The 17761-nt window shown below is 39.9% G+C and overlaps 1 protein-coding gene across 2 annotated transcripts in view; it reads right to left on the bottom strand.

Annotated features, from left to right (window-relative positions):
* VCL (vinculin) overlaps positions 1–17761 on the bottom strand; it is a 114444-nt gene that overhangs the window by 21648 nt on the left and 75035 nt on the right. For both annotated transcript variants that reach the window (XM_032311693.1, XM_032311694.1), the window contains exons 7-13: positions 12986–13076; positions 12011–12158; positions 8389–8542; positions 7533–7708; positions 3372–3562; positions 1562–1761; positions 83–211 (exon numbers count right to left, since the gene is read on the bottom strand). In XM_032311693.1, the coding sequence (XP_032167584.1) occupies positions 83–211; positions 1562–1761; positions 3372–3562; positions 7533–7708; positions 8389–8542; positions 12011–12158; positions 12986–13076 (1089 nt within the window). The remainder of the gene's footprint in view (positions 1–82; positions 212–1561; positions 1762–3371; positions 3563–7532; positions 7709–8388; positions 8543–12010; positions 12159–12985; positions 13077–17761) is intronic.

Raw genomic sequence — 17761 nt, 5'->3', positions numbered from 1 at the left:
AGATATAAAGTGCGTGTGTGTGTGTGCGCATGTGCGTGTACACGTCTGCCAACAAAAGATATAAAAGACCTCAGATACCCACTTCCTCCCTACTGGGAGCATCAGGAGGCGCAGTGGCCGCCACCGCCAACAGCTTGATGGGAGTTGTGGTATCGCTGAAAACATCGGACACCTCCTGAGTCATCGCCTCTTGCATCCGGGTTTTCAGATCCTTAAAAACATTGTTTAAGAACAAAAATTACCAAAAATGTCCAAAAAGCGCATCTGTCAATGTCCTCACTTCAGTGACACATTCATCTGTTCATTCAGTCTTTCGTTCAGTAAGTATTTACGATCAACTATGTACAAAGTACCAAGCCAGCACGGACTGGCGTACGCTATGACTCCTGCCCTCACAGAGATCAGCCTCTAGCAGGAAAGGTAAGACAGGACCCACAAGTCCCGGGAGACCGCTCCACCCAGACAAGAAATCTTACTTCCTTTCCTGGTGGCTTCTAAGAAATAATCCTGAGATTCAGGGGGTAGAACCCAAAGACGACTCTGAAATGAAAGATTTCCTCCCCACTCCCAAAGCTGGAGGAGCCTGATAATGACCACAGAAACGGTAAGGATCGTTTGGGGGATGCAGTGCCAAATTTCTAAGCATTTTCTCACATTAAGAGTAAAGAAATTAAGGATGGCAATTTTTTTTGGATACATGTTTTTTCAGTTAAGTTTCTAGAAAAACTTTGATAACCAGTATATGTATCTATTTCTTAACATGGGTCTAAAGAGGGTTCTGAGAAGTCATGAAGAGGCTCCTTTTCATAGTTGTCATACTTAGTCCAATCTAAGTTTTCTGGATTTATAAAAAGAAGCCTCAGTCACTCCCATTGTGTCTCAAGGTGGGTGGTTCATGATACCGGAGATGATTTTAGGTGTTAGGCCAATGTTCTTATTTTAATAATTACATGTTTTCTTTTAAAGAATATTAGGAAAGATATAACTAGGTCACCAAGCTCATCATTTCAGGATTATTATGAAGTTATCTTTTAAATAGATCCACTCAAGTTTACAAAGGGAAGGGATGCCTGGTAGCTACCACAGAAGAGTTCTCAGTGGACTGAAACTTGGAAAACTTCAGCTGTCGTCAAACACAGGTGAGCTTTTTCCTAATCAGCTCTGGACTTCTTTATACCCTCCTGGATCCACCCTTTACTTTCCCTAGACTCAAGAAATTATGTATTTTTAAAATCTCTCTCTGTCCCTAGTCTGTCCATAACAGGAAGCAGAAAGTGAAATACGATGGGACTGGGGAGGGAGACAAACCACAAGAGACTCTTAATCTCAGGAAACAAACTGAGGGTTGCTGCGGGGTCGGGGGATAGGGATAGGGTGGCTGGGTTATGGACACTGGGGAGGGTATGTGCTATGGTGAGTGCTGTGAATTGTGTAAGACTGATGAGTCACAGACCTGTACCCCTGAAGCAAAGAATACATTATATGTTAATTAAAAAAAAAAAAAAAAAACGCAAAGAAAAACAGGAAGTAGAGAAATGTCATATGTGCTCCGAAGTTGTACCTTTAAGGAGTCTTGGAGCTGAGAGGCAAGGGCTCTCGCCTGAGGACTCTCTCCTTCCCCTCTGGCAGCCAGGTCAGCCAACTGGGCCGTCAGCTGGTCCACGCGGTCACACTTTGCAAGAAGATCTTGGCGATATGGCCCCATCATGACATTAGCCAAACGATGCCCTTCGGCCACAAGGCCCCGGATGGCAGCCTGACCTGGATCCAGAGGAAAATGCTGTAACTCACACAGACTCAGAGAAGGCAACTGAAGTGCCTTTGTGCTAAACTACTCTGTTGTTGGTTGTTTATTTTTTTTTTAAATAATAACATTTAGTGGAGTTTTTGTCCCTAACAATAGAAAAATTTAGGGAATTCAGCAAAGTATAAATAAGAATAGATAATCCACCTATAATCCTCAGAGATTGACACAGCTAAACATTTCCTTCCTGTCTTCTGAAATAGTATCTTATTCATATTTATTTACTTAATTTTAATTCCAGTATAGTTCCCATACAGTCTTATGTCAGTGTCAGGTATACAAAATAGTGACTCCAATTCTACACGCTACTCAGTGCTCATCACTTAAGCAAACCCTTAATCCCCTTCACCTGTTTCACCCATCCTCCCCGCACCAACCGCCCCTCTGGTAACCATCAATTTGTTCTCTACAGTTAAGTCTGGTTTTTCTGTTTTGTCTCAATTTTTGTTCATTTGTTTTGTTTCTTAAATTCTATATATGAGTGAAATCATATGGTATTTGTCCTTCTCTGACTGACATATTTCACTTAGCTTTATACCCTCTAGATCTATCCATGTCATTACAAATCTTTCAGTCTTTTCTAATGCATTGCACATTCCTATACAAATATACATTTCTCTTTTACAAAAATGAGATTATACATAACATTTACATATTCCTTGCTTTTTTTATTTAATGGGAACATTTTTGCACATCACTGAATATTTTAAAAAAACCATGATCTCAAAATCTATATAATATCATATTAACTATAATTACTGATCACTTACTTATTATTAAACATTTATGCTGCTTATATACATTCTTGTATGTAATCATTAGAAAATGTCTGATTATATCTTATAATAAACTCCTCAAATTGCTAAGTCAATGAGTATGAACTTTTTTAAAGCTCTTTACACGTAATACTAAATTGCTGTTCAGAATGTTTATACCAATTTATTCCTCCCCCAGTAAATTATACATTTGTCTGATTCTTCAACACTGGGAATCACCAATTTAAAAATTTATCTTTTTATCCAGCAAACACAGCAAATGAAGTAAATAGATCTCTCAGCTTCAGCTGGCTTGCTATCATAAAATGACCTAAATTCTTACAGATTCATCCCTAAAATCTCCCCAAAATCAAAACTCTAGGTTATCAATTCTACTGGTGACTGTGTGGTGCAGGAGCCCTTACAAATGAAAATAACCTCGGTAGCTCAGTGTCTCTTACTTATTTTCAAAAATTACATTTAACTGGATATTTTCCAAGAACTGCAATCGAAATACAACAGAATGGAAGTAGACAGAGGCTAGAAATAATTGGTTCAAAGTTTCAATTCCAACCTGAGGACCTTTCTATTTGCCCAAAGCAAAATCGTTTATTTGCTAATTCTTTTTTATTAAATCACAAGAATCATATTGGCTACATTTGGAAATGGAGTCCCACTGTAGAATGACTTACTCACCAGTCGCTGAAGAACCCATTCTGCACCCAAGTGCAGATGAACAAGATCTCTATCAACAACTTCTTCCTTTTCCCTGAGACCAGTTTAATGAGGATTAAGTGCACTTATGGCCTTACCAACGCCCCGGTCATCCACTGTGGGATTATCAATCCACCGCTGTGCCTGCTCAATCTTGCCCTCCAGGTGGACAGCTGCCTTGGCGGGCCTGCTGTTGGCCACAGCTCTATTGGTTTTGGTCTGCAAGTTCTGCAGGGCTGTGGCCACCTGTTTGGCCAATGCTCGGGCCTCTGGGGAATCTCCTTTGCCCCTTTAAGAAAAAAAAAAGCCATCCTGTCAGACACTATTTACATTGAGATGATTTGAATTGCTCTACAAATGCTAATGAGATAACAAATTACTAATGATTATTATTAGCTTAGTTTGGAAGGAGAGTGGTTTATTTGGCACTAAAGTAAGAAATTAATTATTTAAATTCAGATTGCATTATCCCAGTTAAAACATTAAATATGAGTTTGAGTCAGTCTACCTCAGTCAAGCTCAACCATTTGGTCAGCTGAGCTGAATCAAATATCACTCAGTCAGCCATCATGGGAAATGCTAGTTCCCTCAGAAACTAGGTGGGCCCAAGTAGCCATTTATGTTGTATAACAGTAACTGAAGTAGTTATAGAACTAGTTATAATAGAACCAGTAATAGTACAATCTTTTTTCTTTTCTTTTTTGAGAGAGAGAGCATGAGCAGGGGTAGGAAGGTGGGTGGGTAGGGAGATGGAGACGCAGACACCCCGCTAAGCAGGGAAACTGGCGCAGGGCTTGATCCCAGGATCCTGAGATCATGACCTGTGCCAAAGGCAGACACTTAATCCACTGAACCACCCAGTCGCCTGGAAGTACAGTCTCTGGAGTCCCAACTCTGACAGGTACTATTGCAAAGACTCTTATATTATTTAATCCTCACAACGACCCTTTGAGGTAGATACCAGTATTATCCCATTATTCAAAAAGCAAAACTGAGGTGCTAAAAGGTTGGACAACTCACCCAAGGTCCTATTACTTCCTTAGGTGGACTCAGAATTCAAACCCAGGCACTCCATCTGACCTCCCGAGTCCTCCCTCTTAGATACTTACATTGCTATCAAGCAATTCTCTCGTCTTCACCATAACTAATTGAACTGGTTATCTAACTCAAAGACAACACGGCCATAGTCAAGCAAGTCACCTACTTCCGGTGTGCATAAGAGTTACCTGGAATCTTAGTTTTAAAGGCAGATTGTTAAACCCACCATCAAGAAATTCTGATCAAGTATGTTGGTGTAGGGCCCAGGGTATACATTTTTTACAAACTTTTCCGGTTGATTCTAGGGTAGGCTGTCCATACTTCAAAACTTCAAAAACACTGCATAGTCAACTAGTGGTAGATCTGGAAATAGAAAGTCATACTAAGCCTGGGACATGGTAGGTCAAAGCTAGATGAAGAACCCAAACAAATTCAGCACACAGAGTGAAGGAGACAGCATACCATACAGCTACTAGGGGATGGAGGAAGGAACTTAGGGCTGCCCCCAGACTTGGCCATACTTCAAACAATTAAGTTCCATTAGATGCCTCTACATATTTCTAAAAAACTTCCACTTCTTACTTGAGTTAGTTCCTTGCAAGCAAAGAACTTCAACAATAGCATCAACACAGAAATAAAAAGAAAAACCACAATATATATCACAAAGAGAGATTACTGCCCCCAAAATCCCACTGCAAAGACTGCAGATTCTAACCATTATGAACATACAGAGAGTCTGATGCATTCTGTATCTCAAGTCCACTTCGAGAGAATTTCAGGCTAATCTTATCTGTCTCACCAATAAACATAAACATATTAGTCTGCCTGCCAAAATGACTAATTTAGAGACTCTCTTAAGAACTCCTTTGTGAGGGGCAGCTGGGTGATTCAGTGGGTTAAAGCCTCTCCCTTCAGCTCAGGTCATGATCTCAGGGTCCTGGGATCGAGCCCCACAGCGGGGAGCCTGTTTCCTCCTCTCTCTCTACCTACTTGTGATCTCTGTCTGTCAAATAAATAAATAAAAATCTTTAATAGAAATCTTTAAAAAAAGAAAAGAACTCCTTTGTGACTTTAAATTTCTATATCTTCTCCATTATAAAGCTGGACAAAGAAGGTGTTTACCAAGGCTCTGATCATGTACAGGAAGCTATGTACATGCATACATTATAGTAATAAGTAATGATGGCGTGCGCCTGGGTGGCTCAGTGATTAAGCATCTGTCTTCAGCTCGGGTCATGATCTCAGGGTCCTGGGAACAAGCCCTGCATGGGGCTCCCTGCTCAACGGGGAGCCTGCTTCTCCCTCTCCCACTCTCCCTGCCTGGGTTCCCTCTCTTGCTGTGTCTCTCTCTGTCAAATAAATAAAATCTTAAAAAAAAAAAAAAAAGTAATGATGGCATATACCACACAGGGAGGTTTGCCCTTAACACTCTTACCATTAATTCTTTCTTCATCATTAAGAAACATTAATGAGTGTCTGGTATGTATATGAAATTGTGGAGGATCTTTAAAACAAATATTCTCCTTGAGTTTTTTTATTTTTTAAGCTTTTATTTATTTATTTATTTATTTGACAGAGATCACAAGTAGGCAGGGAGGCAGGCAGAGGGGCCTGCGAGGGTGTGGGGGGAAGCAGGCTCCCTGCTGAGCAGAAAGCCTGATGCAGGGCTTGCTCCCAGAACCCTGGGATCATGACCTGAGCTGACGACAGAGACTCTAACCCACTGAGCCACACAGGAACCCCTCCTTTGAGTTGTTTTTGTTTTTGTTGTTGTTGTTGTTTTTTAAATTTGACAGAGAGAGAGAGATCACAAGAAGGCAGAGAGGCAGGCAGAGAGGAAAGGAAGCAGGCTCCTGCTGAGTAGAGAGCCCGATGTGGAGCTCGATCCAGGACCCTGGGACCATGACCTGAGCCTAAGGCAGAGGCTTTAACCCACTGAGCCACCCAGGCGCCCCACCTTTGAGTATTTTTAAATAAGAATGCAAACAGATTATATAAATGGATTAATAGTAAGAAATAGAAATAGATCTAACCCTTAGACATTATATTTTACAATTGTCAAATTATTTATTTTCTCCATCTAAACAATTCAAGATTTGAGGTATAAAACAGTGATCCTCAAATGATCGAGCTCGGTATACAATCACACTTGAGCTGTTATTTAAGTTGGTCTCCATCATAACCTCCTGCCTAAAGTGTATCTACTCTGCTCCCACCCATCTCCTATTTCACAGTTCTAGCTACGCAGGAATGTGCCTTCTTAACCAACATTGTCCCCCTAGTCAGTATAAGACTTGAAAGAACTTCAAGGTACCAGTCACTGAAGAAAGAGTAGGTACTTTCCCATGGAAGAAAAGGGAATGAAATATGCAAGTTACATGAAAAGCCAAATCTCACAAAATACTTGATATGGTTACCCCTGGAGAAGGGCTGAGGCTGGAGGACCGAGGTGGGGAAGAAGCAACTTTTACTTCTGACGTTGTATTCTTTTTTAACGTTCTTTTAGCACGTGCTGCAGTTTGTTTAAGAGAGAAAAATATTGGTCAAAAGAACAAAAGCAACACTTCTTTTCTATATAATCAAAGTAGATGCCATGAACGTCTTTAAAAAGCAGCAGCTGTGGTGAGGACATTGTATTTAAGAATCTTTTATAATGTTTGCATAAGAAATAACACTGCTGGGGAAAGAAGAAAGCATCTTCTTGTGCCCCACCCTCCTCCTGGGAAACGGTTATGCCACAAACATGATATAGCAGGGAAAGTCCTAGCTTAGAAAATAAAAAGTAAGGGCGCCTGGGTGGCTCAGTTGGTTAAGCAACTACCTGCGGCTCAGGTCATGATCTTGGAGTTCCTGGATCGAGTCCCACATCCGGCTCCCTGCTCAGCAGGGAGTCTGCTTCTCCCCTTGACCCTCTCCCTCCCAAGCTCTCTCTCTCTCTCATTCTCGCTCTCTCAAATAAAGTCTTTAAAAAAAAAAAAAAAAATTAAAAAGTAGATCTCAAAAAAGGAGTTCTTCTGAAATTTATTCATTTAAAACCATGTAACCAGCAAGAAATCATTTAACCTCAGTTATGCCAATAATAAAATAGAAGTAATATTTGACCTAGCCATGTCACACAGAATCAATGAGAATATAGCGGAATAACATCATACATGCGCTTAACCTACAGCATTCAACTATTTATGTGCCTGGGGAAGAAAAGAGAGAAATTAAATACGTACTGTCTCCGTAGATCTGCTAATTTAGAAGTCAGAGCAGATATTTCCCCAAGAGAACGTAGAATGTCATCTCTCTCTTTAGGATCATCACATAATTCTGCTATCTTCCGAGCCTCAGTCAAAGCCCCTCGAATCTGTTCTTCTCCTTCTGGCCCTCCATTTGGATCTGCAAGCCAATTCTACATACACAGAAACAGAAAAGAAGCACATTGAGACCTCCTCATAAACCAAGGCATCAGAAAGATTTCAAAAGTAATCACGAGGCACACCAGTGACCATTTTATAATGCTGATTCTAATTTTTTTTACCCAGGTTCTTAGCTCCGGTAAAATAAGATTGATCCTTCATTTTCTTATAAGTGATTTTCATCCCCATAAGAATAAACACTTTCACAAGCTTCATCTTATCTTTGACTTATATATTAACTGAACTTCCCAAACATTTGTGTTTCTCTGTGAAATGCCTGAAAATCGTTTTACAGGAGAGCAGCAGCAGAAAACTTTAACCCTTTAGCATTGCTATGACCAAACATAGCTGGGAATTTTAAGATGAAGACCAGTTTTTGTACACTGTGATCTATACCAGGAGCTAGTAGTATTCTCTCGGTATTCAGAGTACTTCCTTTTAACTAAGCCAAGTATTCAAAACTAAGATCTCTATTTCAAAGTATAGATAAACAGGAGTCTAAACTTGTGGTGGGAGCAGAAGGGTTAACATTGGTAATTGCAGGGAATCGGTCATCCCTTAGAAACACCCGTCAGTCACCCACAGTAAATGAGACAGACAGACAGACAGAGATGCAGGATAGTTATGGAACATTTGTCATTTATTGCCCACCTCTCCTGAAAATCGTTACTACCTGAGCAGCATCAATCTTCTTGGCAATGCTCTGCTTGGAGTTGGTCATAGCTTCCAGCTTGCGAGCTGCATTTTCCACTTTTGCTGTGAGCACATCCAGACCCTGCGACACCTGCTGGGCTTTCTGCATGGCCACGGGTGAGGCCCCTTGTCCTCTGCTCAAAACAGATGCTGTCACTGTACTCTCTCAAATACTTACTGGCAAGATATCATGAGATGCACAAATATGCCATTTTTGTTAACCTGCTTGTCTTTCTCCTTTCCTTCAGTACATCTGGGATAGCACAAGAAAATGCAGAAATAAAGCAGAACACCCCAACTCTCTACAGTCTCCTTTCGCTTTTAAAAATATGCATTAGCTTTCTGGAATGGCAGTACCACTTTAAAGACCAGCCTGCAAATTTTGGTAATAATGATTCTCCTCTTGATGGTGATTACATAATCAAGTCTGAACTTCAGGGGGAAAATGTGCTTGTGATCTTCTTGCTATGGAGGGTTTGTTACCATAGTAATGTGTGCTTTGGGGAAAAAAAAATCCCATTAGACTGTCTTATTTATGGGCAAGTATACACTGAAAATGTTTCAGGAGGTAGTATACACAGTGTTACTGAAAGCACACCACACTGGGACCAAACAGATCTGTGTTCAAATCCTTACTCTTGGGAGCCATGAACCTTGTTTACGATGGGCTTCAGCTTTCTAACTTATAAAATGAGGGGTGGGGAGGTAACAGTTCTCGCCCTGCTTACCGAACAGAGTGGCTTTAAGCAAAAGAATTAACCTGAAAACACCACGGCAATAAAGCAATACAAATATATGACTACTACTGTTATTGAAGTCTCATTATTATTATAATAAACCTAATAATAAGAATCTTAAATGTCTACCTTCTGCTCCTATGCAATCTATAAATATCAAAACAGTTGGTACAGAGGAGGGCGAAAAGCACTGTTGACAAGAAACTGGTTTCCCGCCCCCCCCCATCAAATTCCTGAAGAACGAATTTTACTATTTTCCTCTTTCAGAAGTGGTAGGCTACTAAAAGTGATGTGCATTATTAGACACTTGTTTTCTCTTTGTAAGAGAATGTTCAAGTTAAAATGAAGTAAGATTTGCTACCTTTTCATAAGCTCAGGTGTTTTAATCCACTCGGCCTAGGAAACTCTCCATGACAGGGTGACAACTTGATCAGCCGGTAGAATGGCAAAGCTTATATTCCTAACCTGACCTTCTGACTGTAGGATGAACTCCACAACATCGCTGCTTCTCTTAAATGAAGCACGGACCAGTCATTCATTTACTTGTCCTCTTAAAATTCATCTTTATTTTTCATCTACACCAGTATCTGAAATAATGAACTCAATCATATTAATTGCCAGGTACTTATACTTGAGGCTTCCCTTTTATGTGCAGAGGAATGGAAGACTTTTGGGACCTTTTACAATTTAATTTGCTTTTTTCCTTCAACTCTAGTAATTCATGATGGAGAAACCTTTTTGGTATAAAAGTCCGGCTGTGAAAATATAAAAATATTTCTGGGCTACATAATTTTTCATTCAGAATAAAAGTTTACTGAGTCCCGTGGCAGGAAAAATAGATCCTTACAACCTAGAAACCCTAGGTGACTGAAAAGAAGCTTATCAACGAGGAAATTGTTGCTGAGCCTCAGCCACGAAAATGTTAAACATGGAGGCATATTTAAGAAGGGCTAACAGGGAGAGAGCTCGCTAATCTTTCATCAGGAAAGGACACTGCAGGCTCCAGTGTGAAGGAGGCCCGTAACTCCTCATCACTGTGTGAGTCTTTTCTCTTTACAGACTTACGGTCAGTCCCATACAGCAACCACCTTGTTCTCTTGCTCAAATTCATCTTTCTCTAAACACATACAACTGTGTATTTGAGAATTCCAAGTGAGAACTGTCTACCACACTGTGAAAAGGCTGCAGACAAAAGAGCCAGCAGTGAGAAATCAGAAGAGCCAAGAATCTTGTCAAGCTGCATTGGCATTTCTCCGAACAGGAACAGAACTCCTTTTTGTCCTCTCTGTAAAGTTCTTGTCATGCTCATGACAGGGGAGACTGCTTCCCAGCAGGAGAAAAAGGCCCATTGAGCTCAATGAGATCACATTTATTTATGTAGTTCCTTCTCCCTACAAGGTAGAGACTCTTGACCTGAAACCCCTGGAGCTTCCAGCCCTACCGTGAATCCACGAACCTCTGGAAATTCTATGTAATATTATATGGCACATTTATGGGCTTCTTTTTAGGTACAGGTTAATGGCTTTCATCAGATTATAAAAATTACTTTGACCCAGAGAAGGTTAAAGAACCACTCCTTTAAGAACTTGTATTCTTGGGTGCCTGGGTGGCTCAGTTGGTTTAGCGACTGCCTTCAGCTCGGGTCATGATCCCAGAATCCTGGGATCGAGTCCCACATCAGGCTCCCTGCTCCTTGGAGAGTCTGCTTCTCCCTCTGACTTTCTCCCCTCTCATGCTCTCTTTCACTGTCTCTCTCTCAAATAAATAAATAAAATCTTAAAAAAAAAAAAAAAGAACTTGTATTCTTGGGGAACCTGGCTGGCTCAATCAGTGGAGTGTGCGACCCTTCGTTTTGGGGTTGCCGGTTTAAGCCCCACGTTGGGTGTAGAGATTACTCAAAAATAAATAAACTGAAAGAAAAAAGAAATATATATAGAGAGAGATACAGATATAGATTTTTTTTAAAGTAATCTCTTTATCCAACACGAAGCTCAAACTCACAAAAAGATCAAGAGTCTCACACTCCAACGACTGAGCCAACCAGGTGCTTCTTAAGTCTATTCTGCTAATACATTTGAAACCAGGTCTAATAACAGTGCACGTTAGTAACATGTCAAGGGGCGTTTCTGAGGCCTGTCTCTGTGGAGATCCTATACCTTCTAATTATCCAAAAATGTTTCATGACATTCTTGAAGCCAAATTAAACTTCATCTATACTAGTATCTCAGCAACATTTCAGTTTTTCCCTAAACTCATATTACAAAATTCCATAAAAATGAGGATCTTTTAGACACTTCATTGACGCTGTGGATGAGTTCCAAAAAAGCCTATATTATTCTGAGTTTTCTTAATAGCTCACTATATATATTTAGTTTATAGCAGGAAAGTTCTAAAAATCAAGTCTTGAAGTAGGTAAAAGAATTATGAAACCAAATGAATAATGATGAAATAGAAACTCAAAAAAGCCTAGAAATAACCAACTTACATGATAACCCACTTAGCTGTTTTTTTAAAATAATGTGAAATAATTCCAATGTTTTCACTCTTTGTTTCTTTTTACCCATCCTTCATAAAACATATGCCTACCCATGCCAGACTTCACCACTTATTCATCATAAGTCTACAGCTAGAAACTACGATACTAGATTTCTATTCCAATTTCAACTATACAAGGCATCTGCCTATTTTAAAAGTTTATCAGAGGAAAAGTTCACTTCAATCTCAAACGAACAGAATATAATAATCTGTGTTATCCATTAGTCCATAAGAACATAGTAAAATTAGCAGAGACCTGCTCTCTAAACACTCTATCGAGAGTTCCACCTGATCCATCACCTAACTAGGGTAAGAGCAGAGCAAATTTACCTGGCTCGGAGGTCAGCCACTTGATCAGTCATCTGCCCCAGCATTTTACAGGTTCCCAGGATCTCCCTGCGTTCTTTGCCTGCACAGAGTTCACCGACTTTTCCAGCTTCATCTAAGATCTGTCTGATGGCCTGCTCACCGGCATCCCCTAAAATAAAGAGATATTCAATATCTACACTGTTGATGCATTAATTATTTAGGAAGGATGCTTTACAAGTCATCTCATTCATGAAGGAATGGATGATTTTAAACGACAAGAGAAGTGAATAGAAGACGATACATACAATCGCTAACAGCCAAGCAGTGCCCTTAAACCAGAGGGTGAGGTTTCAACCACAGATACTTCTAAAAAAGACATTTGGAATCATATCCATCTGAGGATGATAAGCAGCTTGTGGTAAGAATATGGACGACAAAAATAGGCTCTACTCACTTAATACTATTTAGCACCTCTAACGTCCATTAAGCTTTTTGTATTCATTCAAATATTAATCTAAAACTGAATATTAGATTAGAAAATCCATAAAACCTAGCTCAATAATCCATTTGGGTCCTTATATAAGTCAACTTTGCTTTCTAATTCTTATTGGCATCACCATTTAATCTGCTTAATTAAGTACTTTGTTGACATAAATGGAAATCTGCCCGATGGGGACTAGAAGAGTTTTTATTCAAAATAATTACCTTTCCAATTCAGAGAAGAAGTGAACCAAGAATCTGGCAAAGAATGCCCAGTTCAGCTTGGCTAATTCCTCCATGGTGAGGGGTGACTAGTCATTGTCCTTTATCCTTCTAAGGACCAGTAATGCTTCAATGAGTCAAAACTACCAGAACATGCAGCATGCTCCTAAAAGTTGCAGTAGTTATCTCAGAATTATGAGATTACGGGAAGATTCATTTCTTTCTTTCTTTCTTTCTTTGCTTGATTTTTAGCTTTTTATTGTATCCATCAGAAAAACAGAATCAGAGGATTACCTGGAGAGGCACTGGGGTCACGGAGCCAACCTTTGGCCTGGTTCAGTTTGGAGTCTATGGAGGCCAGTGCTCTCTTCATGGCTTCAGTGTCCTTTTGAAAAGAAATACAATTACATTCTTTGCAAAAACGGAGATACCATCATACAAAGTAAGACAGAGGAAACGTTACAGCACTTAACATACAATAGCTAAGGGAGTCCTGCGACAGCCTTAAAAATACTTTCATCACACCAGAATGCTTATTTCTGTCAAAATGCAGCATGGTGCATGCAAATCTTCAGTTAATTCTATTTTGTTTTCTGGTCTCTCTACTGCTAAACTGTGAAAACTGGTAAAAATCACTCAAGCCAAGAGATGCTTCATGTCTGCAGCAGGAAAAAGCCCTGTGGTCACATGCCTCGTTATCAGCCTTCCATTCCACATTCATCTACCACAGCGCCCCACCCCCACCCCAGCCCTCCCTGCATCCGGGAAGCCTCATTAGCACGTGGCGCCACAAATCACAGTACTTTTACGTCTTGCTCTGAAATACACAAACTCTCGGTGATACTTCGCTACACTTGGCATCACTAGCTGGCAAAAAATTTTAATCTAGCAATTTAGTTTTAATTCCACAAATAAACCACTCCATGTAATGCAAGAAAGAGAAAGTGTTATTCTGCCCTTCCCTGCCCTCCTCATCCTCCTCATTCTTGGTTCCCTTCACCATCCTAACTCAGAAGAAGAGGCAGGATAAAATAAGTGGGTCTCAGGTGACTGTTTACAATCAGGATGCAAAATGGTTAGCATTAAACCCAGGACATAAGCATGAAAAGCTGAAGCAGACTTAAAAATACGCCAATTGTTTGCTGAAGTTTTTAAAATACAGAAGAATGTAGAGAACAATATAATAAACACTCATGTGTTCACTCGCACAACTGACAGGCTGGCTATCTCGTAAGTCTCAATTTAACACTTTAAAAGACAAGTGAGTGGGTGGCTCAGTCAGTTAAGTGTTAACTCTTGATTTCAGCTCAGGTCATGATCTCAGGGTCCTGGGGTCAAGCCCCAAGTCGAGCTCCACGCTCTGCACCCAGTCTGCTTGGGTGGGATTCTCTCTCCCCTCCCACTCGGCTCCCTACCTGCCCGCACTCTCTATCTCTCTCTATAATATAAAACAGAATAAAATAAAACAAAACAAAAAGAGAATTGAACTCCCTTCTGCTCTGGGAACTTTTACAGAGTTCTATGCACAGAAGAACAGAGTTAACCTCTGAATTCTAGGCAATGCCCTGAATCCCTAACTTTTTTTTCACTTTCTGGTCCTGTAAAACTTAAAGGTGTGGTACCACTACTCTTCCACATGGGGGCACGAGGAGCATCCCCACTTCTGATCCAAACAAGACCCAGCACTAGGACAAAATAAGCTGAGGATAGCGCTCAGAGGCTTAATTTAAGGTCAGTAGCCTGACCACAACTTTTCCAACGGACCTATTCAATTTTAAGGACTCTCAGCTTTAGGATTTCCTCCCTTCCAATCTAAACAGAAACAGATCGTTCTTCTGTTTTAACCTCGGCTATCAAAGGCTTCTAAACAGCAAATTCTCAGTCTCGGCAACTTAACAGAAATGAATTAAATTACTGAAAAAAAAGTAAATAAAATTGTGTTTTATTATCAAGTTATATGGAATTATGGAGGTTATCTCTCAAAAGAAGGCATTGAGCATCTATTTTGAAATCCATTTGTAATTAGTGCAAGTAGACAAATGGCATTTTTTAAGTGCTTTCATTCTCAAATGGCTCAATTATTTCCCTCCTTCATCTTGTCCTACGTTAATCTGCAGAGCAAACCCTGCCTTTAAAAGTCAGCTTTGGCCTGATTCCAGATTAGCAAGACCCAAATCAATACCTGTTTAAAGAGAGACTCAGGGAACTCCCAACCTCAGAGAATTAGACAGCCTTTAGGGTCTAATACAAATTACAGGACTTTGTCTAGGTACAGTAAGAAAAAATTCACAGCTCTTACAAGGGAGGCATGTGCACACTCTAAAGAGAACTTATATCCATGCAAAAAGGATTTAAAATCTGTTAACCATTTCTCTAGCACATTATTATTTTTTAGAGTGAAAAAAAATGAGATTGATTTCATTTCAAAAGTCTAAATTCAAGGGGAACAAAGAGTAAATATTTTGTATCTACTCTAGCATTAAAGGCTATTATTTGGGGACACCTAGCTGGCTCAGTCAGTACAGAACGCAACTCTTGATCATGGGGTCATGAGTTCAAGCATCATGCTGGATGTGGAGCCTACTTAAAAAAAAAAAAAAAATCAAAAAGAAATAAGGCTAATAGTTTGGAAACTAACTTTAATTGAGGATTTCTTACATATTAGGTTCTGTTTTAGATATTGTTATCCCCTCGTTACTTCATTGAACCTCAAATTTAAATATAATTTTATTTTACAAATTAAGAAACAAGGGCTCAGTCCTACAAACTCAACTGATCTCAGGTTTGCTGGCATCAAACCTATCTATTTTAGATTAAATAAAACTCATGCATTTTTTCTTTTACCGGAAAGAGTGGCTGAAGATTCCTCTAACCTTCTGTAATAGTCAGCAAGGCTTTGTCTTGTTGATTTTGGATTTGGTTAATACTGCCCAGAAAATAAGATCTAGAAATCAAAATCTTAAACCTCACTACCCAAAATGACTTATTTTATTCTTCATTGCCCAAAATCGATTTGGAACATAATGGAAAAATTAGCTTTGCTCTATTCGGTATCCTCAAAAATCACTGTATTTGTTCTCCCTACTAAAGCATGACTGGCCACCACACTTCAAGGAAAAAATCTAATTCTCAGGAAGTGAATAATTTACTTCTGAGTGGGAGATGATGTGACATCAGTAAGTTAAAATTAAGAGGTGCTCATTTTTCCCTAAAAATGACCCATGGCAAAGTTGAAATGAAGTTGCATTTTTTAAATTGGGAATTTCAGTTAGTTACCAAAGGTCTTTATAGCCTCAATTTTAAACAATTCTGATGACCTAAAACACTAACTGAAAGGACCACCTTAGACTCTTTTGTTACAGAGCAAGTTTTGAGTAATCATTTAAACATATTACACTTTAGGGGCACATGGGTGGCTCAGTGTGTTAAAGCCTCTGCCTTCGGCTCAGGTCATGATCCCAGGGTCCTGGGTTGGAGCCTCGCATCAGGCTCTCTGCTCAGCAGGGAGCCTGCTTCCCTCTCTCTCTTTCTGCCTGCCCCTCTGCCTATTTGTGATCTCTGTCTGTCAAATAAATAAATAAAATCTTAAACATATTACACTTTAATGTCATATCTATTAAAGTAAAAAATGTCTGTGGGAACAAATATTTTGGTCTAAGAATCTCATATACACTTCTTTTGAAGGGTAATATTTATTATGGAATTGACAGAACTGTCATCAGCAGCATAAGAATCCTAGATATGCTATAAACCAATTCACTGAACAACCAGGACTAGAAGTCAATTTTTTTTTTAAGATTTTATGTATTTATTTGACAGAGAGAAATCAGAGGCAGGCAGAGAGAGAGAGAGGAGGAAGCAGGTCCCCCGCCAAGTAGAGAGCCCAACGTGGGACTCGATCCCAGGACCCCGAGACCATGACCCGAGCTGAAGGCAGAGGCCCAACCCACTGAGCCACCCAGGCACCCCTAGAAGTCAATTTTGAGATATATTTATAAAGAGTGAAATAATCATAACCTTGTGGTCAACCATACTATGTACCACAAAGCTTTCAGTTAAACTATGTCATGCCTAAGTACCCAGAGTACAATGTGGGTACAAAATAGGAGAGAAAAACACATCTTCATTTGAGTATTTTCTCTGTAAAATCTCAAATTTGGGAAAGAAAGAGTCTCCACCAATCTCTTCTCTGGGTTTCTGTTGTTCTCCGCCCACCCCCCCCTTTAAAGAGTGAGTGTTAAAAAGACCAGATTTAGGCATGCAGCTTTGGGGACAGCTGGCAGGGATCTGGTCACCTCCTCCAAGGTCCCCTTTACAGTAAAGCTCTTAGGAGGTCAGGCTTTAAATGAAAAACCACACTGGCTTGGCTCTGTCCCACATACACCAAAAGGTGGAAGGACAACCTTAAAAGAACTCCTTTTTATATGCTCTCCCAGGAACTGAAACACTCCTAAAATGTAATATAGAGTTCGATCTAAAGAACACAGAATAGTACAGAGAACCACAGATTTCCTCCTAGAGATAATCAAATGGAACTTTGGCAGAAAAAGTGAGGTCCTACAATGCCAGGCTCTAGAAAAATCTCGATATGGGACTAAGGACTCCCTCTTGTTTGCTGCCCAACCTACTCTCCCTTTTCCCACTGATACTTTCCCTCCCTACCCTTCCCACTCTGATGGCATTTCCACCCCTTAATCAGTGTTGTAAACAAAGATGTTTCTGGAAAGAATAAACAGGGGAGTAGAACAAGATCTTACAAATTACAATGAAGTGACGAGAGAAAGTTCTCTACCCCTGAGACTTCTGGTAAGTTACCTTCCCAGGCTTTAGTTCCTCCTCTTTAAGAACACCTTCCCAGCTCTAAAATTCAATGCCAACTGTATGTGAACAATCAGATGTACCAACTGAAAGATCACTTGGATCAGGAGGGAAATGTCAATTGTTCTAACATTTTGGGCTTTTCTCCAATTTGAGGGGAGGAGCTAAAATATTATAAATGCCTGAATTTAACTTCAAGAGCTAAGTCCTTTACTATATTAGCTGCTAAAATAAAACACTCCTAGACTCATT

Source organism: Mustela erminea, chromosome 14 (assembly GCF_009829155.1).
Source record: "Mustela erminea isolate mMusErm1 chromosome 14, mMusErm1.Pri, whole genome shotgun sequence".
NCBI classification, from domain to species: Eukaryota; Metazoa; Chordata; class Mammalia; order Carnivora; family Mustelidae; genus Mustela; species Mustela erminea.
The sequence above is the reverse complement of the archived record's forward strand: the minus strand, read 5'-3'. Positions and strand labels throughout refer to the sequence as shown.